Source organism: Epinephelus moara, chromosome 21 (assembly GCF_006386435.1).
Source record: "Epinephelus moara isolate mb chromosome 21, YSFRI_EMoa_1.0, whole genome shotgun sequence".
NCBI lineage: Eukaryota > Metazoa > Chordata > Actinopteri > Perciformes > Serranidae > Epinephelus > Epinephelus moara.
In genome coordinates this window covers 30350213-30364517 of record NC_065526.1, presented here as the reverse complement: position 1 = coordinate 30364517, position 14305 = coordinate 30350213, and the positions used below count along the sequence as shown (strand labels likewise).

The window sequence follows — 14305 nt, the reverse complement described above, 5'->3', positions numbered from 1 at the left end:
AATGTCATTCCCCAATCAAACCTGGACATGAGGTTAAAACAAGAGTCCAACCAATACTGGATTTATGAGGCCGATATTGATTTAAAAAAAAAAAACCTAACAATGTTACATTGCAACAGTTACTGCAAACTATATTTGTCATTTACATAAACATGTATTTTGCCAACGATCTCTCTTAAAGAGTTGTGGCAGGGGTTTATATTGAGGCAGAAGTTTTTCCAGTTAAACAATAAACTCAAAGACAAAAGCACATCTAGAAAGTGGAAATTTAATTGTTATAAATATCAACTATATTTTAAAATACAGCAAATATATATTACTCTTAAAAGTAAAATATGCAGCATATGTTTTGTGTGCATATATTTATGCCTATACAAAATATCTGCTACAAACCAAAGTCAGCCAAAACATATTGGTTGGACTCAACCACAGCATGGGATGGGAGTCATTGATGGAGAGAGAGCAAATGAAGATCAAATTGAAAGGATTATTCTGATGATAAGAGACGCAGCAACGTTTTTTTGTTATGCTGATAATGGGTGACATTTATACATTTATACTGGTATGAAATCCATTGATAATACCATGTAGTATGTCACAGAGTTTTATAGACTGCAAAGAATCAAACAAAAGTCATAAACAAAAATCATCTCTGGTGTCAGACTCTGTGACACCGTGGTCACACTCGTATTTTCATCTTCATTGTCCGATCACACTGGGACACATAACACAGTTACAGTATGTATGCTGAGTCAGTGTGCGTCAGAATTAATGAAAAGACAAGTGTGACCACTGGGTGTTTGTAAAAAAAAAAAAAAACAACAGCAAAATGACACATTATATATCTGACTNCCGATCACACTGGGACACATAACACAGTTACAGTATGTATGCTGAGTCAGTGTGTGTCAGAATTAATGAAAAGACAAGTGTGACCACTGGGTGTTTGTAAAAAAAAAAAAAAAACAACAGCAAAATGACACATTATATATCTGACTGGACAGTCTGATATTATTGAAATGTGAAAATGGAGTTGAATTAAACTTGTTTTTAATGAAACAATACAGAGCTTCATATTTCTTCCCTCAAGCTCAGCTTTAATTCATCATGGAAGAATGTTGGATCAGTGACGGGATCAGAGGTTAAGATTTTTAAGTAATACACAGACTGAGGTAAAATCATTTCCTATCAGAACAGTCTGTGCATTCCTTTCAAAATAATAAAATAAAACTGCTTTAGTTTTTCATGGAGCAGTAACCATGTGCTGCCTCCTGGTGGCAGAGTCGGGGTGAACTGCCACAGAGGAGACTGATGGGAAAACGTGTGAACACACAATGGGTTTATACAGAAAGGATGGAGGGAAAGCAATCCACAGAGAATTCACCCTCCCTGCTCTAAGTGTCTCATCAAAATGCACTCCTTCCTCTCAAATAAAGCGTTACATAAAACTGACCTCTGACAACGACATAAAGTACAAACAGTTCCTAAAGACTGTTTTAAGTTGCCTGAGAGGTGCCAGTGGTTGAGAGCATCTGGGGCTTTCTGAATATGTTTGTGAACTGCTTATTCAAGGTCTTGTGAATTTTTGAAAACTGTGAGAAATATTCATCAACAACAGTTTTTATATGATGAAAAAACTGTCTCTAAATTTCTTTATATTATTGTGAATTAAAAAAGAGTAATTAAAACTTTGACAATATCTCAATATTTTTGTTGACAAATAGAGATTTGACTTTTTTGTCCGTTTTATTTGAAAATGTAATGTATTAAAGCTCTTTGCCGGAGATGATTTCAAACAGTCAAATTTAGCCTTACTAAAACTGGACTAAAATGTTTGAAAACTTTTGTCAGCTAAAACATTGACTAAGTTTACGTGCACAAAATATTCCGATTTTTGCCCGTGTTCCGGAAAAGACAATATTCCTACTAAACTGTTTACATGTCAAATGAAAATGAATATCCCATTAATATTCCTGTTTACTTGCAACTATGCATGCTCTGATTAACGTGCCCTAATATGTTGTTTATCACGTCAAAATACAGAGAAGTAGAACAGCTGGAGACACTTATGTTTTTTTTCTTTCTTTGCATCAAAATAGGATTTATTATCAGAGTTTCAGCCTCCCTCTCCCATTCCTTAAATCACCAACTTCAAAAGGTTGCCCATTTCCATAAACCTGTTAATATCCAAGTCTTACAGAATGTTTACAAGTAGGTGTGTTTCTCCTTCTGACCAGAAATATGGGCTTTTCTTCTGGGCATGCATCTGTACACCAGCCTTGCAAACTCCTGGCTAGTTGTTTTGTGTACAGTGCATGCATAACAACACAAAGAGCTGACTGTAATCAGGCAAGAGGCTCTGTGTTGCAAATGGCAGTAAAAACCCCAAATATCCCAATATTTGGGATAGGCCTTATTCGGAATATCCAAAGCGAATATGCTGTTTATATGACCCATATCAAGTTCAGAATACTGTCATATTCTGAATAATAGTGGAATATTAGTGTGCATGTAAACGTAGTCAGTGATGCCTAAAATGCCTTTCCGTCACCTGAAACATTGTTAAAATAAGAAGGATGAAGTTGAGCAAACATGTCTAACACTCACACAGATCTCAGGAATCAAGACTACTTTAAGATGAGTGCATCAAAATTCTTATCTAGTATTTTTTGTTTTGTCAGTGAGACACCTATAGAACATAAAGTAAGAGCTGCACCTCTAGAAAAGCAAAGATAGAGCAGTATTGATTGTTTCATCCTTTTGTAAACTTTTGCTCTGTTAAAATTCAATCTGTGCTGGCAGTGAGGCAGAAAAACATCAACACAACTTTTTTTTCCAAGAAGAAAATGAGTGCCATTGATACAGAGAATGAGCTCTGGCGAGGCTCATCTTATTAGAAGCACAGCCAGCGCCTCCGCCTTCCAGAAAATAACCCATCTGATGAAACTAGATTAGTGGAAACAATGTACAATGTGTCAACTAATTCTGTGAGATCAATAATTCCTTATGAGGGAAAATAACAGAGGAAGGATGCTTTTGATCGCCCTAAAACATTAAACCCTTGATGTTGTTTGCTTATTTTCTGGTCACATTTTTCTATCACGTTCCTCAGCTTTTTGGAATCAGTCTAACTTTAACAAATAACACTCATAACAAGTAATGATATTATGGAACTCATGCACTAGTCGGGATTCATGCTCATCAGGCAAACAGTTCTCTGCAAACACAAGCAAACGTAACAGCAAAGGAACATGACCTCGGACTGAGGTAATCACACCTTGGCACTGGCCAAACTACTCTAGGATGCAGAAAACAGCCAGCGGACTCACAAATAAGGTCCTATAGAGAGAGGCAGTGTTCTCGCAAAACACAAGGCCCGCCGCTCGCCTCTCTTTTAAGTAGCCAGAGCCCAAGTTCCCCTCGAAGACGCTCTTCAGAGGGGGAGGAGGTGAGGTGGAGAGAAGAAGCAGAGAAGAAGAAGAAAAGGCTGAAAAGAGGAAGGTGAGGCCTGCACTACAGAGTTCAAACACTTACATATAAACTTATCTATACTAAGAAATACTAGAGTAGACAAGATAGACTTAAAAGTGCTGTGACAGTTCAGTTACCACAAACAAATGAGACCACTGCTGAGTAAATGCATACATAAAGTAGCACCCAGAGTTCTTGCCAAAGCAGGAAGAGGACGCTGTTTTTATAATACAAGTAGATCCATTTGTAACACTAATAGATCTTAAGAGTCAAATCAATTTCTACAAGATCACCCAGGCATAATGCACAAAATGACTGTAAAACAAATTACTTAATTACTTTTTCAGAAGCAATGCAAAATGTATTGTTATATTATCAAGATTTAAACCACTAGATTCAAATAAAAGCCTCATGAACTGTATCAGAATATTATTTTTGTGCCATGTGCAGAGTCAGTGAGCTTAACCAGACTGCAATGCTCCTGATGGACAATAAACAAAAGCTCAAGAGCTTCTTTGATGCATGTTCCCAGAGTAACTTTCAGTCCTATGGACAGGCACTTCTATTCTTAGTTGCACTTACACTGTGACTTACAGAACTGATTCAACTGCTGCACTAATTGTGACACAAACTAACTCTGACAGCAGTTTAATCAGCTTCCCGACTTTTTTGTATTCATGTAAATGTTCATTTTGGTGTATTAAACAGATTGAAATGGAAATTTAAAAAGGCGCAATACTTGAGACGAGAAAAACACATGGACACAAATAATAATGATAATAACAACATATTGCCTTTCTGTCATGGATTTAGCACAGTTACAACAGATTTTCCTTTTATTTGATTATTGCAAATTTATCTTATCTTATCTTATCTTATTAGTAAAAGTCCTCTCTCTACTGCAAATTTGGGATGAGATGCAGTGAAGAACAGAAAAGAAGTTCAGAAAAGAAAATAAGTGATGGACAGAGGTGTCCAGACTGTATGAAGTGTAACCAACAAGCAAAAACCTGACTGGAAAATACACAATCCAAATCATGTTTGTTACATACTACCTGGAGCAACGGACAGGTGGAAAATCAAGAAAAACTCTTCTTAAAGGCATGAAAGTATTTGACCATACAGCAACAAAAGTAAAAACACTACAGCTCCAGTTTATGTAAGAAAAATAAAAACAATATATGAAAATTTTGGGATGATAAAATAAAAAATCAGAGAAAATACATCAGTTTTACTTAATGTCTCATAAATCTGACTTTGAGTATTTCTTTTCTTATCAATCCCAAACTTGTATATATATATATATATATATATATATATATATACATATGGAAAATGGGTTTAAATAAAAAAGCTATACATGCGCCAAAGAAAATAAACACGTTTCCATCCCTACATGGCAACCTGTAATGATGACAAATGGAAAGTTCAGAAGGAGTCGACAGGCTCATAAACATCAGCCTCCACATGCTTTCCTTAAATGAAGCATCTGTAAATGACCATTTTCTTCACCTGGGCTTAACAAATATCTGGAAATCATTACTGCAGGTGCACGTTGGGAAGTTCAACCAGACTGACTTACCGGCAGGTTTCTGGCTGAATCAAGGAAGACGACCAGCAGCGCAGACGACAGGCCATCATTGGCTTGACCACGATCAGCTTTGATGCTCATTAGTGCCTGTGAGGAGAGAAGAACTGATAAATAACTGATTGGTTTTTGGTAAAACTGGTCCTGCGAGGCTTCACGTGAAGAATGTGGCACAAGGTTCAGGCGAGCTGGAGGTTAAATGTCCATCACAGGTTCCCCAGAGCCTAATATGACATCTTAATCATTTATATGAACTGCATAAGTTGAGCAGTTTCTTTAAGTAAAGCAATGGCTCTGTACCTGGTCCAACTTCTCAGGTGTGGGCAGCAGAGACAACCACTCCAGTTTGAGGTGCAGCTTCCCTGTAGCCACGTCTTCCATCACAAACCACTGTAGATAAAGAAATGTCAGTTGTTAATATTAATGGCAGAATACTCAAGGGTTCTTCAGACATAGAAGATGCAATAGCTTTTTTTCTCTAATGATTGTTCATACATGACAGTCTGGGAAGAAAACAGCACATTATTGTCCATATCAGAATAAAAAAACATAATATTAGAACCCACAAATGTCTATTTACAATTTTAATTCAAACTTATTTGAGGTCTGTAGATCAAAATAGTCTAAATCTCTCCCTTCTTTCAATGAGATGAAGAACAATGGTGGTTCTGCTTTGATTTAATTAATTATGGCAATACATGACTTTATTATAAAGGTACTTTATTTAACTTAATTATGACAGTAGCTATATTGTATATAATGTGAGCAATAAGGCAATCTATTTGTTTAATGGTATTTGGTCTGTACTGGTTGGTCATTTTAAAAAAAGGAGAAAATAAATGTCACAAAATTAAATTTCTGAAGCTAGAAAAAAATCATTAAAAAAAGAACTGGGTAGCTGGTGTGAGCATTAATATGCTGAACATGAATTATGGCTGAAAAGTTGGGGAAAAAAAACAAAACAAAAAAAAAAACAGGTATAACTTACAAAAACTTTAACTTTATCAACAGAACCTCAAATAAACTTGCTTTATCTAAGTATTTGAGTCTAAAATGGAGCTGACTGCACTGAGAGGAGGAGGAGATGTAGATTACCTCATCGACCTTCTGTTCCTTCTGGAGCTCGGCCACGTCGATCACCAGACTGAAAAACAAGTCACAAACAACACAAAAGTTTCACTGAGCGAGGCTGACTCATCGCGCTGCAGTTTGGCTGCAGTGTCACGACAGACTGTTTCTCACACGGCGGCTCAGTTAATGGGCTCTGGTGGAAATTAAAGTCAGATACACAGCGCTGCACTCATTAAACACCACCGTGGATTCACCCATCACTTTCTGGGGCCCTGTCCTTTGATGGAAAACTACCATCTGGTAAATGGAGTGTGAAATCCTATCACATACAGTGCAGGCTGTTTATGACAAATATGATTTGTATAAGACGTGAGAAACAAAATATGCAAAGCAAAGAATGTACTAGTTAACCCATAAACTACCGAAACTTTGACACTGTTTACACTTAGTTTTAAGATGTGTTTTGGTGATCTGAACATAAGTGGAAAGCCGAGACACATCGCTGCTCACACCTGTGTCTATCATGTGTCTCCAGCGACAACCTGTATACATCACTTATGCTAGATGGTCTATCCTTAATCATCCCTTAAAAAGTGCCTTAACTTATGTAAACTATTTAGACATTATAAGCAAAAGGAGACAGACATGTAATGTTTAACAATGGTCAGAAGACGTAGAGAGGTTTAGGTTCTGGCAATAAGGAGCAGTTTTGTTGTCTTATCAGAAGCTGTACCTTCCCAGGTAGTCGTCTTTGTCAGTGTCTTCATCAAACAGCTCAATCTCCACATTCTGTGCTGTATTTTCATGCATCAAGGCCTGAAAATACAAATAAACAAATTCATATGACCTTCACTCACATACACACACACTGCTGTTAAAGTGCTAGCACTTTACTCCACGTGTACCAGACAGGAAGGTTCTTTATTTGATGGGATCCATGTATGCTGTGTGTATCGTTGGATGCATGAGGCCAAACTAAAATTTAACTTATTCAATAATAGAAAAATCTAAATAATAAAACATATATACTCAAATTTCCTTCCAAAAGAAACCCTCTGTCAGAGCGTGTGGCTCACCTCGTATACTTCATTCCATTTCGGGTGGACGGTCTCGTGGATGACCTTGCTCTGGAAGAGCTGGGTCCCAACCTGGATGACTCCGTATGGGTCTGACTTGCCTTTGATGAGCCCTCCTAGGAACTTGTCTTTACCCAGCAGGTCCTGGGCCTCGATAAAGTGGATCCTCAGGACACCCTGAGGAGACAGACGAGTAACAGAGAGTGTGAGATGAAGCTAGACCAGAAAAAGAGGGAGTAAAAGAGACACTGGGGATACAAACAGACCATCTTTGAACTCATTTGATATCTTATTTTTTAATATGTACAATAAAATTTGAACCCAAATATGTGTGGACCTGTGACAAAAGAGGACAACTGGCACCCACATATGCCTCAAGGCTGAATCCAAAGGTCAACTCTGAGTGTTGTAAAAGATCTTTGGCAATTTGAAAGTTATTTAGCAGTAGAAAGCTAACCTGAGGGGAAATAATAAAAGCTTCACTTCTTGCTCATTAACAAGAGGATGAGAAGTTAATCTGAAACCTAAAGGACACTGGAAATTACATCAGACTTAAAAGCTCTATCATGGTGACGCAAATTAGTGGTTCCTCTGTTGATTAAAACTTAAGTCATGAGGGGTGTGAGAGTAAGTGGGGTCTTTCTAGTTAAGTTTCTCAAGCAGGCCCATGTATAATCAAAGACATGTGAGTTAGCTTTAAGCTAATTTGAATTGGAGCACCATTGAGCAGGATGTAGAATAAAAAACAAAGCACAGAGTATTAATTTAAGACCTTTAAAGTGACAATGGGCAGTTGATGATGATTACAATGAGCAGCAGCTGACGTTCAGACATTAATGATCAAAGGAAAGTTTGGGATTTGGGAACTTTTTTTCAAACAAAGCCACACTGTTATCAGTAAAAATAGTTAGTCATTTTAATAGTATAATGCAATAAATAATAATTTTCATTTTCACTTTCACTTTCCAAAGATATAAATCTAACCTGGCATTGCCAAACCAAATTGCAGATGCAAGTTAATCTGTAACCTCTCAGTTCATTTTCAATTTCCAAGGGGCATCAACAGCCTTAGACTAAAATGCCTCTGGACGTATTAGGATAGACCTACAATCAATCAAAGTAATGAAATGTGACATAGCGCTGAGTGGCAGACAAATAAACAGACCACAGTGTGTACAGATGAGCTGTGATAGTGTAGCATCAATGTATATGTAAGCAAGTCACATCAGAATTTCAAAAATAGTACTTTAACAGAAAGTTCAACATCAGCGGCAGCCATCTTGGTTGTTTTCGAAAATGCCTCAACAGTGCTCCTCTTTACTAAGCTACGTTTCTCGCCAACGTGCCACCGGTTCGAGGCTGCATGAGCCAAAAATGAAGTCATAATATATTCTGTGTCAAGTGTGAAGGCTACACTTGCTGTCAGTCATTGTTTCAATCTCGCCCCATATTAGATAAACAGTTGTGATTGGAGGGTTGAAGTAAAACATGAGAATCAGCGAGCAAATTCGGCTAACAATATAAAACAGTACAGAGTAGAGAATCATCACATCTGAAACAAGAGGACAAATTCCTTATCAAATCATTTTCAGTCAATCAAAAGATTTATCAATATGGGCGTATTGCTTTAAGACCATGGGAACTATGTGAGTGTGTATAATACCTTGGGTATTGGGAAGCGTAGCTGGGCCAGCTGGGCCTCTCCCACCAGAGGGATGGTGATGCGGTTGGGCAGGACCACAAAGTTGTAGATGATGTCCTGGATAATGTTGTCACACAAACCACTGAGATAGATGGATGGAGGAAAAGAAAGAAGAGATAAGAGGGGTGAAGAATGGAGGGAGATTATGAAGAAGGTAGAAAGACAGAGGGAGGGAGAATATTAATAAAGAATAACCTTAAAACATGTATATTTTTTTCTGAATGATAAATTTGTGATTGTGAAAAGGATTTCCAGCTGTTTATTTTTTGCCCTGCAGAATCACGCCTGCTCAAGCAAAGGGTTAAAAATCTGCACCGGTCTATATGTCTGCATACATGTAACAAGCCCTGCACATGTCTAAAACACACACACGTGTATCAACAAGTTTGCACCAACACATACAGTATACTCGTCTCTGGTTCCAGACACTATTTATATAAGATACACACACACTGAAAGACGAGGGCTGCAGCTTCCTGACTGATCCTAACAGGAAACAACCAGCATGTATATTGAGACGCCACTAAACCCTGGCTGCAATCACAGCTGGTGTTTAGGCAGCCTGACATGAGACACTGTAACAGTAGTGTGGTATGTGTGTGTATGTTAGAGTGTAAATAGCTAGGTTGCACATGCACGCCACGGGATACATGTTTCTAATGGCTGATGGAATTCTGATAGGGGTGTGGGAATACATCAGTTTTTTCCATGTTCACGTTACTTTGGACACGCCACAGAAAACAATGTAATTCATTTTAAAAGAGATCATTTTAGAGCTTCTGAGTTAAACTGGTGATTGACTGAGAATTTATTGGCCACTATTTTGATATTCAGTTAATAATTTTGGTCATATTTTCAAGTAAAGATGCCAAAAAAATGTGAGAATTAGATGCTTTACTTCGTCATACATGACATTAAAGCAAAATATATTGACCGTTCAACGAAAACAAGAAATTGAAGGTGTCACCCGGGAAACGATGTGACTTTTCCACTATTTTCTGACATTTTATAGACACATGAGTTAGTTGTAAAAGCGATCTTCAGAGTCATCGATAACAAAAATATTGTTTGCAGCTTGAGATCACTTATTTGTTTGAGAGTAGGTCCAATGAAAACTGATGACAGTGTTAGAGTAACAGGGACAGTGTTTAAGGAAAGAGATGTTGAAATCAAAAAATTAAATACATTTTTATCTCCTGGGGTGATGGCAGAAATCTGACAGGCTGAAATCTTACAACCTGAGCAAATTCAACCACATCACTTTTTGCGTGATTAGAGAATATCACCACCACCAATACAAACTGGTTAACAGGTTGTATGGCCTGTGTATAGCTGACAGGACTTTTGTACAGTTTGCATGGACCACATAAACAAAACACCTAGCTGATATTTGGTCTCATTTCCTCTAGAGGGCAGCAGCAACCTGTGCTAAAACACAGCTGCAGCACCTTACTACAGAAATACATTCCCCCTGTAAGAGCTGAACCTGGGTCAGTTTCAGATTACAGTTTAATATGAGTGCAAAGTTTATTTTAGCCGATTTCTGGTCTGCCCATTAACCAAACACCCAAGGGTGACCCAGGTTTTCCTGCTGCTTCAGGGCAAATTGCAAATCATCTCTGACGACATGATGAGCACTCTCACACTGACACACAGGAAGAGAGTGAGAAGGGTGGGGTGAGGGCAGGTCTTTAGCACGATCACTGCAGACACAGGCACACACACACACACACACGCTGGTGTTTTCCTACAAACTTGTCAAACAAGGAAAGCCACATTTTACAGGGCGGAGTCTTTTGGAAACCGCAGCGAGTTTCTCTGCTGAAAACAAACAGTAAACCAGCAGCAACAGGTCAATATAGAGGAACACAGTTAGCAGTGTGGTAACAGTGCTCTGTGGGACGGCCACCTGCAGGCTGTTGTGTTGTTGTTGCATGGCGTCTTTCTGCATTTAAAATAATGGGTGGAAGTGCAATAAAAAACAAACAATAATACTAAAGTCTGGGTTGAAAGTCAGATTTTAGAACAGTTTCAGCTTTAACTGTCTCATGCTTGCTGCTTGGCTCTATGTTGGTCTACCACTTTGATCCAGACTGAAATGTCTCAACAACTACTGGGTGGAAAATTTTCATCAGACTTTGGTGAGCTCTTGACTTTTTCCCTCTAGCGCCACGTTGAGGCTAAAATTTATAGTTTTGAGTGAAATGCCTCAACAACTACTGAACCAAGTGCCATGAAACTTAGTTCGCACATTCCTGTTCCCTTCAGGATGAATCGTAATAAGTTTGGTGATCCCCCTCACTTTACATCTAGCACAGAAATCAGCCCATCAGTCTCAGCTGTACTTTGTTTTACTTTACCTCTTATTCAGATACGTTTTCTTAACTCTTCACACAGCAACACACCGACATCACACAATTGGCCAAATATTCAATTTTCTATCTTTGCTCCACTTGTACAGACATTATGTTTTCTCTCTCTGCTCCTCTGTATCGTTCTGTATCCACATTAAACACAATAAATAAAATAAAGTCCCCTTTTACTGTATGTGTGCATGTAATTGAAAGAACATCAACACCAGGCTATGTCTCCATGTGAGATTACAATCAGCTGTGATTGTGTGACACAACTTAAATCAGCTACTCCTTAATGTTTCAATGATCTGTTCATTTGAAAATGCTTATCAGCTGTGTTAATATAGCTTCTGGGATGCTGTTGGTGCACAAGCAGAGGCTTCATACTGTATGTAAAGTTTTGAGCATTAGGTCTTTATTTCTGGCATGCTGTGTGCAAGCATTTGTAAATAAGTCAAGACAGATCCATCCTTTTTGTACTGGGTAAGCTTGAATGTAAAGAAAATGTAAGCAGTTTAATAACAGATACATAGCACAGATAAATGTTGTGCTAATGGTGTTTATGAGTTTTGAAATTGTGACTAAAGAGTGGACAAAGGATGTTTGTGACTTAAAAAATAAGTTTTTATTGGTAAATGTTAGCATGCTAAACTATGATAATGAACATGGTAAATATTATACCTGCTGAACATAAGTATGTTAGCCATGTCATTGTGAGCAGATTAGTACAGTGGCATTAGCATTTAGCTACAGCTTCACAGATGCCACCTCTGGATCAGCCTCTGCTGGAGTGAACCACACAACAAAATGTGTACAGTTACATTTGTAGGGCTGATATTTTTTAAATATCATGAATGTTAATCTGGACTTGTATGAGGTTTTGGTAACTCTGGAAGGAGACCTTAGGTTCTGGTTTTACTTCAGCTCCAAAAACTCTTGAAATGAAACCTCAACTGCTGTCTGAGGCATGTGCACTAGTTTTTTTGTTTTTTTGCAATGCATTGACAAGCAAATTACAAAGACACTACTACAGCTGCAATGACTAGCCGGTTAATCTGTTAGTCAATCGACAGAAAGTTAACTGGCAACTACTTTGATCACTGAATAATTGTTTAAGTCGTTTTTCTAAAGCCAAATATATGCTGCTTTGATGTGTATTAAATGTGAGAATGGGATGCTTTTCTTTGTCATACATGATTAACTGAATAGCTTTAGATGTTTTGGACTGTTGGTTGGATTAAACATACCTCTGGGAAATTACACCGGGCATTGTTTACTCTCTTCTGTCGTTTTATCAGCGATGCAATTAATCAAGAAAATTAAAGGCAGATTAATCCATAATGAAAATAATCATTAGCTGCAGCTCTGGCAGTGATAACAGGTGTAGTGTTGTCGTCAGTGCATATTTTTACTGTCAAATCTGAAGTTTAGTGCTGCCGTGTCTTCCTTGAGGCTGACGCAGAACTAAAAGAAATCCCATCTTGAAATGTTCCTTCCTAATCCACCCAACATCACATCTCTGTCTGCAGCGGCTCTCCTTTCATAATCACGTTTCTATAAATACCAACACTTAGCGGGGAAAAAATAAAGGTCATAATCCATTCTGTGATCCGCTGGTTAATGTAATGGTTTCAGCAGCACAGCCTGAGAGCCTGATAGACCGCTCCGGCTGCTCGTCCACTGGGAATGTCTCTTCAAAGCACCGGCTTCATTTTGTCATTATACCAAACTGGAAGGATGTGCTTCTGCACGCTCCATAACGTCCTGAGTACCCAGCATGCTTTTAGTTCTCCTACTGTTGAGAGTTCACATTAATCATATGTGGTATTTTCTGACAAGGGCAAAAAAGAAATGCTTTTCTCTAACCTATACCAGCTTTGTAAAAGCATCCCAGATTCTGTTTAACGACTCTTTAGTGATGTTTCTATCAACATTTTGCAGAAGCATATTTCCATCAAATATATTCTAGTGAACATGGCAGCATTACATAATTAATGACAGACAGTATCAAAGTTAAATTCAGTAGAGTAAGATTCTTTATATGTAGTTGTGGCTTTCTGGTAGAGTGCAGGCCTATAATGTTGAAAGGCAGCAAAAGAGAGTTTTATCTACAGTAGAAGAGGAAGGATGACAGCATCTCTTTTTTCATATGCAAACTCTCTGCTTGCAATATTTAAGCTTTTCATAACATTTCTGGCATTTCTATCTATCATTTTCATGTACAATTCAAATTTGTGCATTGAAAAAAATCTGCTCAATCTGTGTTAGGTTTTATATTTCATCTTATACTTTGGAATAAACAGATAAAGAACCAGTTAGTTTGACAAAGCTGTATAAAGAGAACTAGATGATGTGGGATTAAAGGTTCCTGGTCCACAGTTTTTACAGATGTCCCTTTTTTAGCAGCAGTGTTTGGGGAGATGCATTTTGGACACAAATGAAAAAATAATTCTGGTTTCAAACTTTTGAGAACAATGCAAGTGTTTTATAAGGGAGGAAATACAATATTTGCGTTTTTTAGTCCTCAAGATAAGTAACCCACAATGCAAACATACCTTTTGTTTGTTAACAAAAGAAAAAAAAAACTCCACAGAGCAAATGTAACATTTCCATGAGCTCAACAGACCAACTCAAAACTTGTTTAATGGAAAACACAAGAATGAAAATGGAGGAGGATTTTCCTTCTTGCAAAAATACTTAAATACTGAGTCAACTATGATAAATGCTACTGTATATGGCACTCTGTCTGCACTATGCAGTCACACTGTGCGTCATTTGAATGAGAAATTTGAATTCATCCTCTCTGAAGTCATTTCATTGCCGTCATAATGTGCCTAACACTTGCATTGGCAAGGGTCCAGTTAAACCATAACAATATTTTCATCCAATCTAATATGAAGTTGAAATATTCCCACAATGCAATGTCAGAAGACGGGTAAAGAAATAAACATTTACAGAGCATTGCAGCTGAATATTGATCCTAAATAACAACTGCTTATTGTGTATTATTTTATGTGGGAAACCATGAAAGAATCAGTGACAT

The 14305-nt window shown here is 37.7% G+C and overlaps 1 protein-coding gene across 3 annotated transcripts in view; it reads right to left on the bottom strand.

Annotated features, from left to right (window-relative positions):
• Positions 1-14305, bottom strand: part of esyt2a (extended synaptotagmin-like protein 2a) — a 65896-nt gene that overhangs the window by 10869 nt on the left and 40722 nt on the right. For all 3 annotated transcript variants that reach the window (XR_007571967.1, XM_050074614.1, XM_050074615.1), the window contains exons 9-14: positions 8870-8990; positions 7207-7383; positions 6864-6946; positions 6155-6203; positions 5360-5449; positions 5054-5149 (exon numbers count right to left, since the gene is read on the bottom strand). Coding sequence is in view for 2 of the 3 variants with exons in the window: in XM_050074614.1 (XP_049930571.1) it covers positions 5054-5149; positions 5360-5449; positions 6155-6203; positions 6864-6946; positions 7207-7383; positions 8870-8990 (616 nt within the window). In the remaining variant the exon portion in view is untranslated. The remainder of the gene's footprint in view (positions 1-5053; positions 5150-5359; positions 5450-6154; positions 6204-6863; positions 6947-7206; positions 7384-8869; positions 8991-14305) is intronic.